Here is a 15,133-nt window from a genome sequence, read left to right as displayed (position 1 = left end):
GAGGAAAGGCATTATATCATAATTAAGGGGTCTATCTACCAAGAAGACCTAACAATTGTGAGCACCCATATAAATCAATTAATCACAAACATAAAGAAACTCATCGATAGTAATACCATAATAGTAGGAGACTTCAACACCCCACTCACAGCAATGGACAGATCATCTAATCAAAAAATCAACACGGAAACAATGGCTTTGAATGACACACTGGACCAGATGGACTTAACAGATATATTCAGGACATTTCATCCTGAAGCAGCAGAATATATATTCTTTTCCAATGCACATGGAACATTGTCCAGAATACACCATATACTGGGAAACAAATCAGCCCTAAGTAAGTACAAAAAGATCGAGATCATACCATGCATATTTTAAGACCACAATGCTATGAAACTTGAAATCAACCACAAGAAAAAATTTGGAAAGGTAACAAATACTTGGAGACTGAAGAACATCCTACTAAAGAATGAATGGGCTAACTAAGCAGTTAAAGAGGAAATTAAAAAGTATATGGAAGCCAATGAAAATGATAACACCACCACCCAAAACCTCTGGGATGCAGCAAAGGCAGTCATAAGAGGAAAGTATATAGCATAAGAGGAAAGTATACCAGGCCTTCCTAAAGAAGGAAGAAAGATCTCAGATACACAACCTAACCTTAAGCCTTAAGGAGCTGGAAAAAAGAACAGCAAATAAAACGCAAAACCAGCAGAAGACAGGAAATAATAAAGATTAGAGCCGAAACTAATGCTATCGAAACCAAAAAAAAACAGTAGAACAGATCAACGAAACCAGAAGCTGGTTCTTTGAAAGAATTAACAAAATTGATAAACCACTAGCCAGCTGGATCCAAAAGAAAAAGGAAGGGACCCAAATAAATAAAATTAAGAATGAAAGAGGAGAGATCACAACCAACACAGCAGAAATAAAAACAATAATAAGAGAATATTATGAGCAATTATATGCCAATAAAATGGGCAATCTGGAAGAAATGGACAAATTCCTAGAAACATATACACTACTGAAACAGGAAGAAATAGAAAATTTGAACAGATCCATAAAAAGTAAGGAAATTGAATTAGTAATAAAAAATCTGCCAAAAAAAAAGAAAAAGAGTCCAGGGCCAGATCGCTTTCCAGGGGATTTCTACCAACCATTTAAGGAAGAGTTAACACCTATTCTCTTGAAGTTGTTCCAAAAAATAGAAACAGAAGGAAAACTCCCAAACTCTTTCTATGAAGCCAGCATTACCTTGATTCCAAAACCAGAGAGAGACCCCACTAAAAAGGAGAACTACAGACCAGTTTCCCTGATGAACATGGATGCAAAAATCCTCAACAAGATATTAGCCAACTGGATCCAACAGTACATTAAAAAAAATTATTCACCACGACCAAATGGGATTTATACCTGGGATTCAGGGCTAGTTCAATATCCACAAAACAATTAATGTGATTCATCACATCAATAAAAGAAAGGACAAGAACCATATGATCCTCTCAACAAATGTAGAGAAAGCATTTGACAAAATACAGCATCCTTTCTTGATAAAAACCCTCAAGAAAGTAGGGACAGAAGGATCATACCTTGAGATCATAAAAGCCATATATGAACGACCCAACGCTAATATCATCTTCAAATGGGGAAAAACTGAGAGCTTTCCCCCTAAGGTCAGGAACAAGACAGGGATGTCCACTCTCGCCACTGTTATTCAACGTAGTATTGGAAGTCTTAGCCTCTGCAATCAGACAACACAAAGAAATCGGCCAGGAGGAGGTCAAACTTTCACTCTTCGCAGATGACATGATACTCTATATGGGAAACCCAAAAGATTCCACCAAAAAACTGCTAGAATTGATTCATGAATTCAGCAGAGTTGCAGGATATAAAATCAACACACAGAAATCAGTTGCATTCCTATACACCAAGAATGAAGCGACAGAAAGAGAAATCAAGGAATCAATCCCATTTACAGTTGCACCAAAAGCCATAAAATACCTAGGAAGAAATCTAACCAAAGAGGTGACAAATCTATACACTGAAAACTATAGAAAGCTTATGAAAGAAATTGAAGAAGACACAAAAAAATGGAAAAAGATTCCATGCTCCTGGATAGGAAGAACAAATATTGTTAACATGTCGATACTACCCAAAGCAATCTACATATTCAATGCAATCCCTATCAAAATAGCACCAGCATTCTTCACAGAGCTAGAACAAATAATCCTACAATTTGTATGGAGCCAGAAAAGACTCCAAGTAGCCAAACAATCTTGAAAAAGAAAACCAAAGCAGGAGGCATCACAATCCCAGACTTCAAGCTATATTACAAAGCTGTAATCATCAAGACAGTATGGTACTGGCACAAGAACAGACACTCAGATCAATGGAACAGAATAGAGAACTCAGAAATGGACCCACAATCAGATGGCCAACTAATCTTTGACAAAGCAGGAAAGAATATCCAATGGAATACAGTGTCTTCAGTAAGTGGTGCTGGGAAAACTGGACAGCGACATGCAGAAGAATGAACCTGGACCACTTTCTTTCACCAGACACAAAAATAAACTCAACATGGATGAAAGACCTCAATGTAAGACAGGAAGCCATCAAAATCCTCAAGGAGAAAGCAGGCAAAAACCTCTTTGATCTTGGCCGCAGCAACTTCTTACTCAACACGTCTCCGCAGGCAAGGGAAACAAAGGCCAGCCAAAATGAACTACTGGGACCTCATCAAAATAAAAAACTTCTGCACAGTGAAGGAAACAATCAGCAAATAAGGAAACTGACAGAATGGGAGAAGATATTTGCAAATGACATATCAGATAAAGGGTCAGTATCCAAAATCTATAAAAAACTTATCAAACTCAACACCCAAAAAAACAAATAATCCAGTGAAGAAATGGGCAAAAGACATGAATGGACACTTCTCCAAAGAAGACATCCAGATGGCCAAAAAATGCTCAACATCACTCATCATCAGGGAAATACAAATCAAAACCACAATGAGATACCACCTCACACCTGTCAGAATGGCTAACAGTAACAACTCAGGCAACAACAGATGTTGGCAAGGGTGTGGAGAAAGACGATCTCTTTTGCATTGTTGGTGGGAATGCAAGGTGGTGTAGCCACTCTGGAAAACAGTATGGAGATTCCTCAAAAAACTAAAAATAGAACTACCCTACGACCCAGCAATTGCACTACTAGGCATTTATCCATGGGATACAGGTGTGCTGTTTGAAAGGGACACATGCACCCCCATGTCTACAGCAGCACTATCAACAATAGCCAAAGTATGGAAAGAGCCCAAATGTCCATCGATGGATGAATGGATAAAGAAGATGTGGTATATATATGCAATGGAGTATTACTCGGCAATCCAAAAGAATAAAATCTTGCCATTTGCAACTACGTGGATGGAACTGGAGGGTATTATGCTAAGTGAAATTAGTTAGAGAAAGACAAAAATCCTATGACTTGACTCATATGAGGACTTTAAGAGACAAAACAGATGAACATAAGGAAAGGGAAACAAAAATAATCTAAAAACAGGGAGGGAGACAAAACAGAAGAGACTCATAAATATGGAGAACAAACTGAGGGTTATGGGAGGGGTTGTGGGAGGAGGGGATGGGGTAAATGGGTAAGGGGCACTAAGGAATCTACTCCTGAAATCACTGTTGCACTATATGCTAACTAATTTGGATATAAATTTTAAAAAATAAAAAATAAAACAAGTTAATAAAAAAAAATCTAAAAACAAATACAATTTAACAACAAAAAACAGTTACATAAAAATAAAATATTACAAAATATGAAAATTGTCTAACAGTTAAAAGTTTAGAGAGAGAAGCCCTATGATAAAAAATTAATAATTAATAATTTGATAGTATGTCATGATTAAAATTCTAGACTATGCAATCTTCTAGATCGAGCGGGGAAGTGGGGTAGGTGGGAAGCAGGAGGAATCAAAGTTCACTAACTGGGGGAGTCAGATATTGTTTCATTACGAGGCCAATAAATTGAGAAAGAAGCTTAGTTTAGTATCTGAAATAATAAATCACTAGAAAAACGAAAATCAAGTTATATATCTTTCAAATCATCTGTGAGAGAAAAAAACACAAAGAAAACAGAAACAGTAAACAAAAAATGTAGAGACACACAAGACTGAAAATTTCTGTTAAAACACAAACCTAAATGGTATAAAGTCACTTATTAAAAAATACAAGGATTACGAGTGCCTGGCTGGCTCAGTCAGCATGTGATTCTTGATCTCAGGGTTGTGAGTTCAAGCCCCATGTTGGGCAAGGAGCCACGAAAGAGAAAGGAAGAAAGGAAGGAAGGAAGGAAGGAAGGAAGGAAGGAAGGAAGGAAGGAAGGAAGGAAGAAAGAGGAAGGAAGAAAAAGAAAGAGGGAGGGAGGGAGGGAGGGAGGAAGGAAGGAAGGAAAGAAGGAAGGAAGGAAAGACGAACTAGATCAAAAAACAAAATTCAACCATATGCCATCTCCAATAGCCAGTCTAAAATAAAACATCACAGAAAGCTTGAAGGCTAAAAAAAAAAAAAAAGTGGGTAAAGCCATACTAAAGCAAATACAAACAAAAAATAAGGCAGAAGTTGTAACATTCATACCCAAGTTGAACGGCAGGCAGAAAGCATTCAATGGAGCCATGGCAGTACTTGATAAAAATGTTCCTTAAAACCTAACAGAGTAATAAGGAAGAATAAAAGCTTACAAATCATTTTTATGAAGCCGAGATAACCAGGATACTAAAGCCTGACAAAGATATTTACTAAGGGGATTTCTATGAAAAATTCTAAAGTATCAGCAAAATATCCAGTAGTACATTACCCTGCACATGCATACACACACATACACACACACACACACACAGATATCCCGTAAACATGTGGGGCTTGTTCTTGAGTTGCAAGAATGATACAATATTAGGAATGCTATTAATAGATCTCCCATATTAGTAAATCAGAGGAAATAAAAATAATACTTGATAAGGGCCAAAACTCATCAAACGGTACACTTAAGATTTGCGCATTTCTCTAAATGTAAATTTTACCTCAAAAAAAGAGAATCACAAACCAATACTGAACTCCAGTTATCGATACGAATGCTGAAGCGTTTAAGAATGAAATGCTGGTATCTATCAGTTACTTTGACATTCATCCAAAACAGAACATGGATGGAGAGGGAGATGGATGGGTGGATAGGTAAGTGACAAAGCAAATCTGGTAAAACACCAGGCTGGGATCTAGACGGTGTGTCTGTCATACACTTATTTCAGCTTTTCTGTATGCTTGAAAATGCTCATCGTATAAAATACTGAAAAAAGGCGACCACCCCAGAAAGTTACAAGTTAACTTCCGATCTACATAATTTAATCCACATTAAGACATTCAAGAGGGTGAAGACTCGGAAAGCCTTACCTTTGTAAAGAGGTGCACACAAAGACGAGAAAGGGCTAGCACTCACCTATAGACTGAGAGGTGAATACCGCTACAATTTGCGGGGAGGCCAGGGCCTCCAGCCTGTTCTTCAGGGCCTCCAAGTGCACACACTTTTCTGAGTAGTCTGGAGTATCCACAAGCATCATTAAACTGTTCTGCAGACCTGTCAGCTTGGCAGAAATCACAGCTATGTCCTATAAAAAGACCACAATTGGGGATATTTACTTTAAAAGACCCAGGTACTTCAATTAAGAATGGACAAAATACAGAGTGCCTGCCTGGTGCAGTTGGTACAGCATGTGACCCCTGACCTCAGGGTTGTGAGTTCAAGCCCCTTGTTGGTTGTGGTCTACTTTAAAAAAAAAAAAAAAAAAGAACGGACAAAATACATGAAAAGACAATTCATAAAATTAAAACAAGAGTTTTCCTCCTAACAAAGTGGAAAAACCCTGGAAAAATTATAATAGCTATTGTTAGTGAGGGTGTGAAGAAAAAAGTCTACCTGGTACCATAAATTTACACTGTCTTTCTAGAAACAATTTAGCAATATGCATCAAGAGCCTTGAATACTATTCATATCTTTAAAATTTTTTTTAATGTTTATTTTTGAGGAAGAGAGAGAGACAGAGTGTGAGTGGGGGAGGGGCAGAGAGAGAGGGAGACACAGAATCTGAAGAAGGCTCCAGGCTCTGAGCTGTCAGCACAGAGCTTGACATGGGGCTCGAGCTCATGGACCACGAGATCATGACCTGAGCTGAAGTTGGACGCTTAACCGACTGAGCCACCCAGGCGCCCCGAAAACTATTCATATCTTTTGACCTGGTATTTCCTTTTCTAAAAATATGTCCTAAAGAAACAATTAGAAGGGGGTGCCTGGCTGGCCCAGTTGGTAGAGTATGATCTCAGGGTTGTGCGCTCGAGCCCCATGTGGGGTATAGAAATTACTTAAAAATAAAAACTTAAAAAAAGAAACAATCAGAGGGACACAGAAATATTCATGCATTTTAATTAATTAATGTGATTCTAGTGTTGTAGTAACAAAAACCTAGAAGCAACCTAAAGCCTCCCTGATAACAAATAAAATATAAAGGCTGAGTCCCTCATAATGGAATGTGGAATATTGTGCAGCCATTAAAGATCATGTTTTTGAAAAGTATTAATTACATAGCAAAATATGATTTATATGATTATAAAATATATATTATAAAATATGATTTTATATTTATTTATAGCAAAATTAGATAAAAAAGAATATAGACACTAAAATATATGTAAGTGTCTATATACCTGTAATATATGCATACATATAAAATACACAGGTGCAAAGATGTAAAAATACACAGAAAAATACCTACTAGACATAAAAAGCATATTACTAGGACATAGGAATAAGGCTCATTTTGTTCTCTGCCTTGTATCTTTCTGAATTTTCCAAATCTTCCAGACACACACAAATTATGTGTATAATTTGGGGCGCCTGGGTTGCTCAGTCAGTTAAGCATCTGATTCTTGATTTCAGCTCAGGTCACGATCTCATGGTTCATGAGTTCAAGCCCCAAGTAAGGCTTTATGCTGATAGCACACAGCCTGCTTGGAATTCTCTCTCTCCCTCTCTCTCTGCCCCTTCCCTGCTTCCGTGAGCACTCTCTCTCTCAAAGATAAATCGACATTAAAAAAAATTATGTTTAGGGGCATCTGGGTGGCTCAGTTGGTTAAGCATCTGACTTCAGCTCAGGTCATGATTTCATGGTTCGTGGGTTCGAGCCCCACGTTGGGCTCTGTTGCTGACAGCTCAGAGCCTGGAGCCTGCTTCGGATTCTGTGTCTCCCTCTCTCTCTGCCCCTCCCCAGTTTGTGCTCTGGCTCTCTCTGTCTCTCAAAAATAAATAAACATTAAAAAAAACTATGTTTATAATTAGAAAAGCTATTTTTTAAAAGAATTAAGAATGCAGTAATTGTTTCATTTCAGTATCTGAAAGGTGTCTACGATGTGTCAGACACCGTATTGAAACACAAAGATCACAGTGCAGCCCTTGGGTTCACATACAGAAAGATCAGGATACAAATTAAGGACTATGGCTCAAGAGGCACAGGGAGGGAGCGACTGAGTTTGCCAATGAGAGGGTGGGAGCCAGCAGTGACAGATGGATGTTGAAATGGTGTAGGAGAAAAACAATGGGAAGCTTGATCAGAGTGGTGGCAGAGGGATCTAAGGAACAGACAACTTCAGAGAAAGATGGGAGAGATGGGGGAAAGGGAACAGTTAAGGACTGCCGAGGTTTCCAGCCTCAATACTTGCATGGGAAGTGCCGCCATTAACCAAGAGAGGGAGGCCAAAGGGAAGAGCAAATGGGCAGTGGTTCTAGACAGAAGTAATGAATTTAGTTTGCAGTGTCCAGGGGGATGTCCAGGTGGATACAGGCGATCTTGTGGGCAATTAGTTCTGAATATCAGGATAGCTGGGAGGGGAGAAAGCAGCTTTCTAACTTTTAGCTAGTTAATATTAGTAGCGTACAGATTGCAATCAGAGACTGTACTTAGGTCCATTCTCTGTCACATCCATGCCAGAAGTCAAGTAAGATTTGCAACTCACATCTGTGAAGCCTAAATCAATTACCTTGTCATGAGCCCAGAGGAGCTCTATTGTACTTAAAAATAAACATAACTGGGGTGCCTGGTGGCTCAGTTGGTTGAGCATCTGATTTCGGCTCAGGTTGTGATCTCCAGGTTCCTGAATTTGAGCCTCACATCAGGCTCTCTGCTGTCAGAAGAGACCCTCTGGCCCCCTCTCTCTGCCCCTCCCCCGCTCTGTGTTAAAGATAAACATAACTGATATGGAATAAGAGATCTCTCAGTACAAAAACAAAGTGCCCAGCAGCGTTCACAATGTGCTACCATTTATGGCAACCAAAGGGCAGGGATCATATATAAGTGTGTATGTGTCAGGAAGGACAGGTATAAAGGTGGTGCGAGAGTTTGTACGGAGAAGGGAAATGAGGGCACTGGGAGGTGTCAGGGTTACAGGGAAAACGTTTTTGGCTGTTTATTCCTGTCTACGAATTTTTTCCCCACATGCACGAAGCGCTTTTTTAAAAACTTGTGAGAGTTCTGAAAACCAGCAAAAGGGATGATAAAGAATTCATTTTGCTTAACAACTGAAAAGGAGTTTTTCACAAGACATCATCTGACCTCCTCCTTATAACCAGGTATCAAAAGCATTCCTACTCACTACCGTTGGCGGCCCAGGAGGTGTTAAGTACCTTGCCAGGATCCCATGATGGGTAAGGTCCGTCTGCCCGTGCTCCACACTCTTCTAATCCATTTCCTCTGCCTTTTTTACTGAGGCTTCTCCTAAACTCTGTGACTAGAAGCCTTCAGTCAATCAGGAGATACAAACTCAAGATGGTGGAAAGACCCAGAGCAATTTCAGATCTTCCTACCCTCTGCCTGCACACTTCCTGTGCTGCTTTTTACTACCCCTTACGGTTTCGAGTAAATGACTTTCTCATCGGTTTCTCCAAACCTCACGTTCCTGCCCGAACAGAACGCACAACATCCCCTGAACAAAAAACCTACTTGAGTCTTAAACGTCTCCTCAATATCAGCGCTCAATGTGCTCCACTTGTCTGCTTCTTGAAGAGATTCTGCGGCAAGCTGCATTCTAGACTTCACCTGGTCGATTTCTACCAACACCTAAAAGAGAAATGAGGGATCAAACACTAAGGAAATGGCAGTTCCTTTTTCTCTACCTTGCTCCAGTGATTTGAAACATAAGCACTGTGAGGTGCCCCTGTCTTCAGGGAGCTTCTGTGCCCCTTACGACACCAATCATATGGCTACATTGTTCAGCAGGTGCTGAAGACAGACGAGCAAGCTGAAAGAACCAAGCCAAAGAGGAGTGTTGAGTGGCTGGCAGACTTTGGAGTTCAGGTTGGGAGGGAAGGTCTTCTAAAACCAAGAATCAACATTTAGGACAGGAGCCAAAATACCTGCATCGATTGGGATGTATCCTGTTCAAATTTTTTAATGTCCTCCTTGACAAGAATCATCTGCTCTTTCAGGAAAGACGCCTCCTGTTTAAGGGCTTCCACATCACGGAGCACTTTGGGCATGTTCTGAAGAGCCTGGTGACTTGTTTCTGCAGCAAGAAGCCAAGAATGAAAGGCGAAAATCGGAGCAGTCACAACTTGAATAAATCAGGAGACAGGAAGGGACTCTTCCCCAAAGCACTACCAACTACACAGCTTTCTGAGCCTGCGGGAAATGCGGGGTGGAGAGGAGGTGGGCCGGGAGGTGGCCTCTGCCAGGGCCATGTCCTCCCCAGTCTGATGGGTGAGGGTCACGTGATTTGACAAGGAAGGAACCATCAGCCCGACCCAACACCAACTGTTTTCCACCACTGAGTGAAAGTGCAACTCCCTCTGTGAGGAGACAGAATGAAAGAATCTGACACTGGGTAGATGCCAGCTACGTGCAGGTGGTTTACCAACGTTCTATCACTTAATGTCCACAGTAATCATTAGTAGCCGCCTCTTAGAAATAAGAAAACTGAGGCTTAGGAAGGTTGAGTAACTTGCTTAAGATTGCACAGAGCTGAAACCAAGCCTTACGTGTCCGGCCCATTTGCATTCCATGGTCTTTTCAAAACAGTCCACAGACTCTCAGCATCAACTGGAGTGCAGTTAAATACAGGTCCCCAGGCACCTGCCAGAGTTTCTTATTTAACAGGTCTGGTAGGAGATCAAGTGATATTAAGTAAGCTGCATTTTTTGAGGTGCCTGGGTGGCCCAGTCAGTTGAGCAGCCAACTCTTGATTTCAGCTCAGGTCACGATCCCAGAGTCATGGGATCAAGCCCCGTGTCATATTTGGGATTCTCTCTCTCTCTCTCTCTCTCTCTCTGCTCTGCCCTTCTCCCCTGCTTGCTCTCGAAAGAAAGAAAGAAAGAAAGATGCATTTTTTCACAGACATCCCAAATGCAGAATACAACTTGAACATTTTTGCAAACTATGATGTGTTATGTGGAACTGGGAGAGTTAATAGCACACCCCTTTAAGCCTTTAAAGGGCAACTTGATGGGAATCAACCAAAGAAGCCCAGTGCCTTCTCTACCAGCGCAATGAATGGAACTCTAACATCTCGAAGAAGTAGTTCAGGAACCTGTTCATCCAGCTCTGCTGTAAAGTAAAAATCTGTTTCCTGCACTGACCCCAGGTAAAGTTCTAAGACTAAGAAAACAAACACAGGACATGGATTTCTTCTGCACAAAGACTGACTTTTAGGACATGGATTTCTTCTGCACAAAGACTGACTTTTAACAATGTTATGGCCCCAGCCTGGTCTCCACCTGCTAAACCTCAGTCACTCTTCAGCCCTTGCTGTTTCCTGTATACCTCTTTTCCCCTCTCCACAGCACCCCCCAGTTTAGTCCACTCTTGTATCCATTTTTAATGTTTTTTTTTTAATATTTGCATTGTTATATATTTTTTTATTTTTTTTAACATTTATTTTTGAGAGACAGAGACAGAGACAGAGCACAAATGGAGGAGGAACAGAGTGAGAGGGAGACACAGGATGTGAAGCAGGCTCCAGGCTCTGAGCTATCAGCCCAGAGCCCGATGTGGGGCTTGAACTCACGAACCGTGAGATCATGACCTGAGCTGAAGTTGGACACTCTACCGATGGAGCCACCCAGGCGCCCCTTTTATGTTTATTTTTGAGAGAGAGAGAGAGAGAGAGAGAGAGAGAATCCCAAGGAGACTCCACGCTGTGTTCACAGAGCCCAGCACAGGGCTTGAACTCATGAACTGTGAGATCACAACCTGAGCCGAAATCAAGAGTTGTATGCTTAACTGACTGAGCCACCGGGGCACCCCTGTATCCATTTTTAAAACCATCACTTGCAGTGGTTGCCTCTGAGAGGGTAAGGGCCAGATTTCACCGTAAAGGGACATGGGGACACTGTCTTGGGTGATGGTAACATTCTATTTCTTGACAGAGGTTTGAGTTATCCTAGCTGTACACATTTGTCAAAACTCATCACACTCACCAGATAGGATTCGTGCATTTCACCTTATGTAAATTTTACAGGGTGAAGAAAAAAAGAGCTGTAAACAAGTACTGAACTTATTGAACTCTATTATGTTTAGGGTACTAACTGAAATGCACAGGGATAAAGGATACTGATGTCTGCAACTCATTCTGAAATACATCAAAAAATAAGATGGATGAATGGAGAGAGAGATTGGTAAGTGGACAGACTTGTGATAAAGGAGATATAGTTAGGTCATTAATTGTAGAGTCTAGGTAGTGGGCATATGGATGTTCACTACAAATTCTCTCAACGTTACTCTACGTTTGGCACCTCTGCCCACAGCTGGGCGGTTCAAGAACCTGCTGCCATTCCTGATGTTCTCCCCCTCTCATTCCTTATTCCAATCCACCAGCAAGTTCTCCCCATTCTTCCTCCTAAAAACATCTTAAATCTATCCATTTCGCACCATGTCCACTGTCATAACCCCACCTGAAGCCACTATGATGACAGTCCACCCTTCTGAACAGCAGCCTCCAGCAGAATGGAGCCATGAGTCAAACCATGTCACCCCCATACTTATAAATCCTCCGGTAACATCCCATTACACTCATTTTGGTTCAAATCCAAACTCTTTCACGTGACATTAAAATCCCTGCATGATCTGGCCCCTGTTAACCTATCCAACCTAAGACTGGGTCTCATTCAACACTGGATCTCTGAAACCTGGAAAACAGTTTGTGCCCAATATTTGTTGACTGAATTCATGAACAAATCGATCCTCCACTTTGGAGTCCTCAATACCCACTCCTTGAACCTCTGCAATAACCTCTCTTCACTGAAGACTTGAGCCACGGTCTCATCTGCCATAAAAATAAAGCTTTGGGGGGCGCCTGGGTGGCTCAGCTCAGTAGGTTCAGTGTCCAACTTTGGCTCAAGTCATGATCGCACGGTTCTGCACTGACAGTGCAGAGCCTGCTTGGGATTCTCTCTCTCCCTCTCTCTCTGCCCCTCCTCCACTCGTGCATGCATGCTCTCTTTCTCTCTCAAAATAAATAAACTTAAGGCCTTTCACAGTTTGATCCCAATCTACTTTTCTGCCTTATCTCCGGCAAGTCTCCCCACTCCCTACGGAAGTGTGATCCTGTGGTCATCATACCAGTGACTCATATTTGTTGATGTTATTGATGGAGCTCTGTTGGAACTCACTCTTCTCTGGGCTGGCTAGGCCTTTCTATACTCACATGCCTCTGCATGTGGTGTCCTCTCTCCCTTTAATACCAGACAAGTAGCACAGTATCATGGATAAGAGCCTGGGCTCTGGAACCAACTGCTTGGGTTCAAATGCAAACGGCCCCACTCACTAGCAACATGACCGGGTAAGTTACCTCACTCCGCTGCGGTTTCTCCAATTATAAAGTGGGAATAATAATTGTGCCTACCTCTAAGGACTATTGCCAGGTTTAAATTAGATAATTATGCCCAAAAGGGGCAATATTAAGATTTTGGCCAGGACAGTTCTTCATTGTGCAGGACTGTGCCAAGCATTGCAGGACATCAAGCATCGCTGGGTACTTCCACTGAACGTCCATGGTTGTGACATGCCTCACCACTGCAATGAGTAAAAACACTCTCACCAACTTCAGATATTGGGGGCTGGGGGAGGAGGAGGCAACGTTGCCAGCCCTGGTTGGAGAACCACCTAGTTAATACATATAAAGCGTTTAAAAGACTGCCTGACACATTCCAAGGACTCAAATATTGCTATCGCGTTGTTATTGACGTCCCCCCTCTTTGCCCTATGAAGTCTTCCTTCAAGGCCTAACACAGGGAAAGCCCTTTATGATTCTCCCAGACACCAGGTAACCATACACTTCTTCCAGCTCTCGCCGCTCCTGGTTCTAGTTGTGGGTAAAGCCACCCCTCATTGTAAGTGAACTGTTTAGTATCTTCCCCACAAGGCAACAACTGCCTGAAAGGTACACTTTTTGCCCACTGCCTATTTCTGGGCACATGCGTGACAGATGCTCAATCATAAGCAGAAGTTGCACAGTGCAATAAAGGATCTGCAGTGAAAGACAGCTCCCCTCCCGCTCTCCCCACCAACACCAGCCTTTTCTTAAACACTGGACACATCCATAAAATAAAGTTCCGTATCCTGGATCATAGGCTTCCTGCCGGCAGTCTGTGCAACGTGTCTCTCCCACAAAGCCGAGCAGAGAGACTGGCGTGCAGTATGCCCTGAATAAAAACCGAATCGAGGTGTTAATGAAATGGCTGCTGGCGTGTATTATTTTTTATAATTAACTATCCTTAAAAGATGGTTCAAGTCTCCAGTCAGGCCTGCTCATCTTCCTCACGGACATGATAGTCCGCTAAAACAACGTTTCCCAGGTTTGTGTCAGTCCCATACGGCTTTGATACGCTTCTGCCAAACATAAGCACGTGCCGACGATTACTTAATAATGTTGAAATACTGAAATATTGTTGTTCACGCTTCTGACTTAAGTTATAAAAGGAGACGTGACGGCACCGCGAGGGGTGGAAGAGCAAGCCTCAGACCTGGCAAGCCTTAAAAACTGGCGGCAGCGAGCTGACACCTTCCCCCGAAGGGGTTGCAGAAGGGTCGGGCCGGGCTCGAGTTCCCACCGCCGCCCCCCGCCCGCGCGGACAGCTCGGCCTCACCCTCCACGGCGTGGTTCACCTCCTGGATGAAGAGCTGCAGCTTCATCACCAGGGTGGCCGCGTGGCTGTCCGCCGTCCCGGCCGTCGCCTCCTTGGGGCCCGTCCTGAAGGCCGCGTTGATCCACTCCTTCACGTCGAAGTCTTCCGCCAGGAACTTGGAGAAGTCCATGGCCGCACCGCCTCGGCCCCGGCGTCCACGCCTGAAGAGCTGGCTCCGGTGGCAACGAGGCTGCGGAGGCGGGCGGCCCTGCGAGAGCACCGGGGCTGGCCTGGGGCGGGGGGGCGGCAGGCGGAACCCACGGCACCCGCAACTCACCCCTCTGAGGCCCCTCTGTCAACTCTCCGAGACAGACTGCTCGGAATGGCCCTCGCCGCGCGCCGTACTTCTTCCGGAAGTAGGTGGCCGTTACCATAGTGACTGCGGGCGTTCCGGGCGCCCTGGTGAGCTGGGCTTTGGCGCAAGGCCACTGGCGGAGAGCGGGGAGCAGTGAGCGCTTGAGGGCCTTCCGCTTCTTTTGCTAACTTAAGTGCGTGTTCGCGGGCATAAGTATGTGCTTCCTCCAAAGCCCTTACGTGCACTAGCGCACTTCACAGTCTTCACGGTACTATGAGTGCCAGTATTTTCCCCAACGTAAAGATGAAGATTTGAGGCAGTTGAACAACTGGTTCAGTCTTGTAGACAGAAAGTGGCACTGTGGGGATCGGAACTCAGGCAAGCCCGCCACTGGAACCTGAACTCTTTACCATGCTTTACTGCCTTCCTACTTACTCTACGAGATCTGGCCTGTGCCCACCACCCTTCCTGCTCCTTTCATCCGTGTAGCCACACGAGCCTCCTAGTCCTTCCCTGCAACACACCGCGCTGGAACTAGAACTCACCGGTCTGCACGTAACCGTTTCCTCCAGCCTAAAATAAACAATGTGACGCCTCAGAAAACCGAGGACCTCC

At 43.1% G+C, this 15,133-nt stretch overlaps 1 protein-coding gene across 1 annotated transcript in view; it reads right to left on the bottom strand.

Moving 5' to 3' along the window:
- COG7 (component of oligomeric golgi complex 7) overlaps positions 1–14,883 on the bottom strand; it is an 83,941-nt gene extending 69,058 nt beyond the window's left edge. Inside the window, exons 1-4 of the mRNA XM_042921191.1 lie at positions 14,185–14,883; positions 9,460–9,608; positions 9,047–9,163; positions 5,497–5,665 (exon numbers count right to left, since the gene is read on the bottom strand). Coding sequence (XP_042777125.1) covers positions 5,497–5,665; positions 9,047–9,163; positions 9,460–9,608; positions 14,185–14,353 — 604 coding nt within the window. The 5' untranslated portion in view covers positions 14,354–14,883. The remainder of the gene's footprint in view (positions 1–5,496; positions 5,666–9,046; positions 9,164–9,459; positions 9,609–14,184) is intronic.
- Between the last annotated feature and the right edge of the window lie 250 nt (positions 14,884–15,133).

Source organism: Panthera leo, chromosome E3 (genome assembly GCF_018350215.1).
Source record: "Panthera leo isolate Ple1 chromosome E3, P.leo_Ple1_pat1.1, whole genome shotgun sequence".
Classification (NCBI taxonomy): Eukaryota; Metazoa; Chordata; class Mammalia; order Carnivora; family Felidae; genus Panthera; species Panthera leo.
The sequence above is the reverse complement of the archived record's forward strand: the minus strand, read 5'-3'. Positions and strand labels throughout refer to the sequence as shown.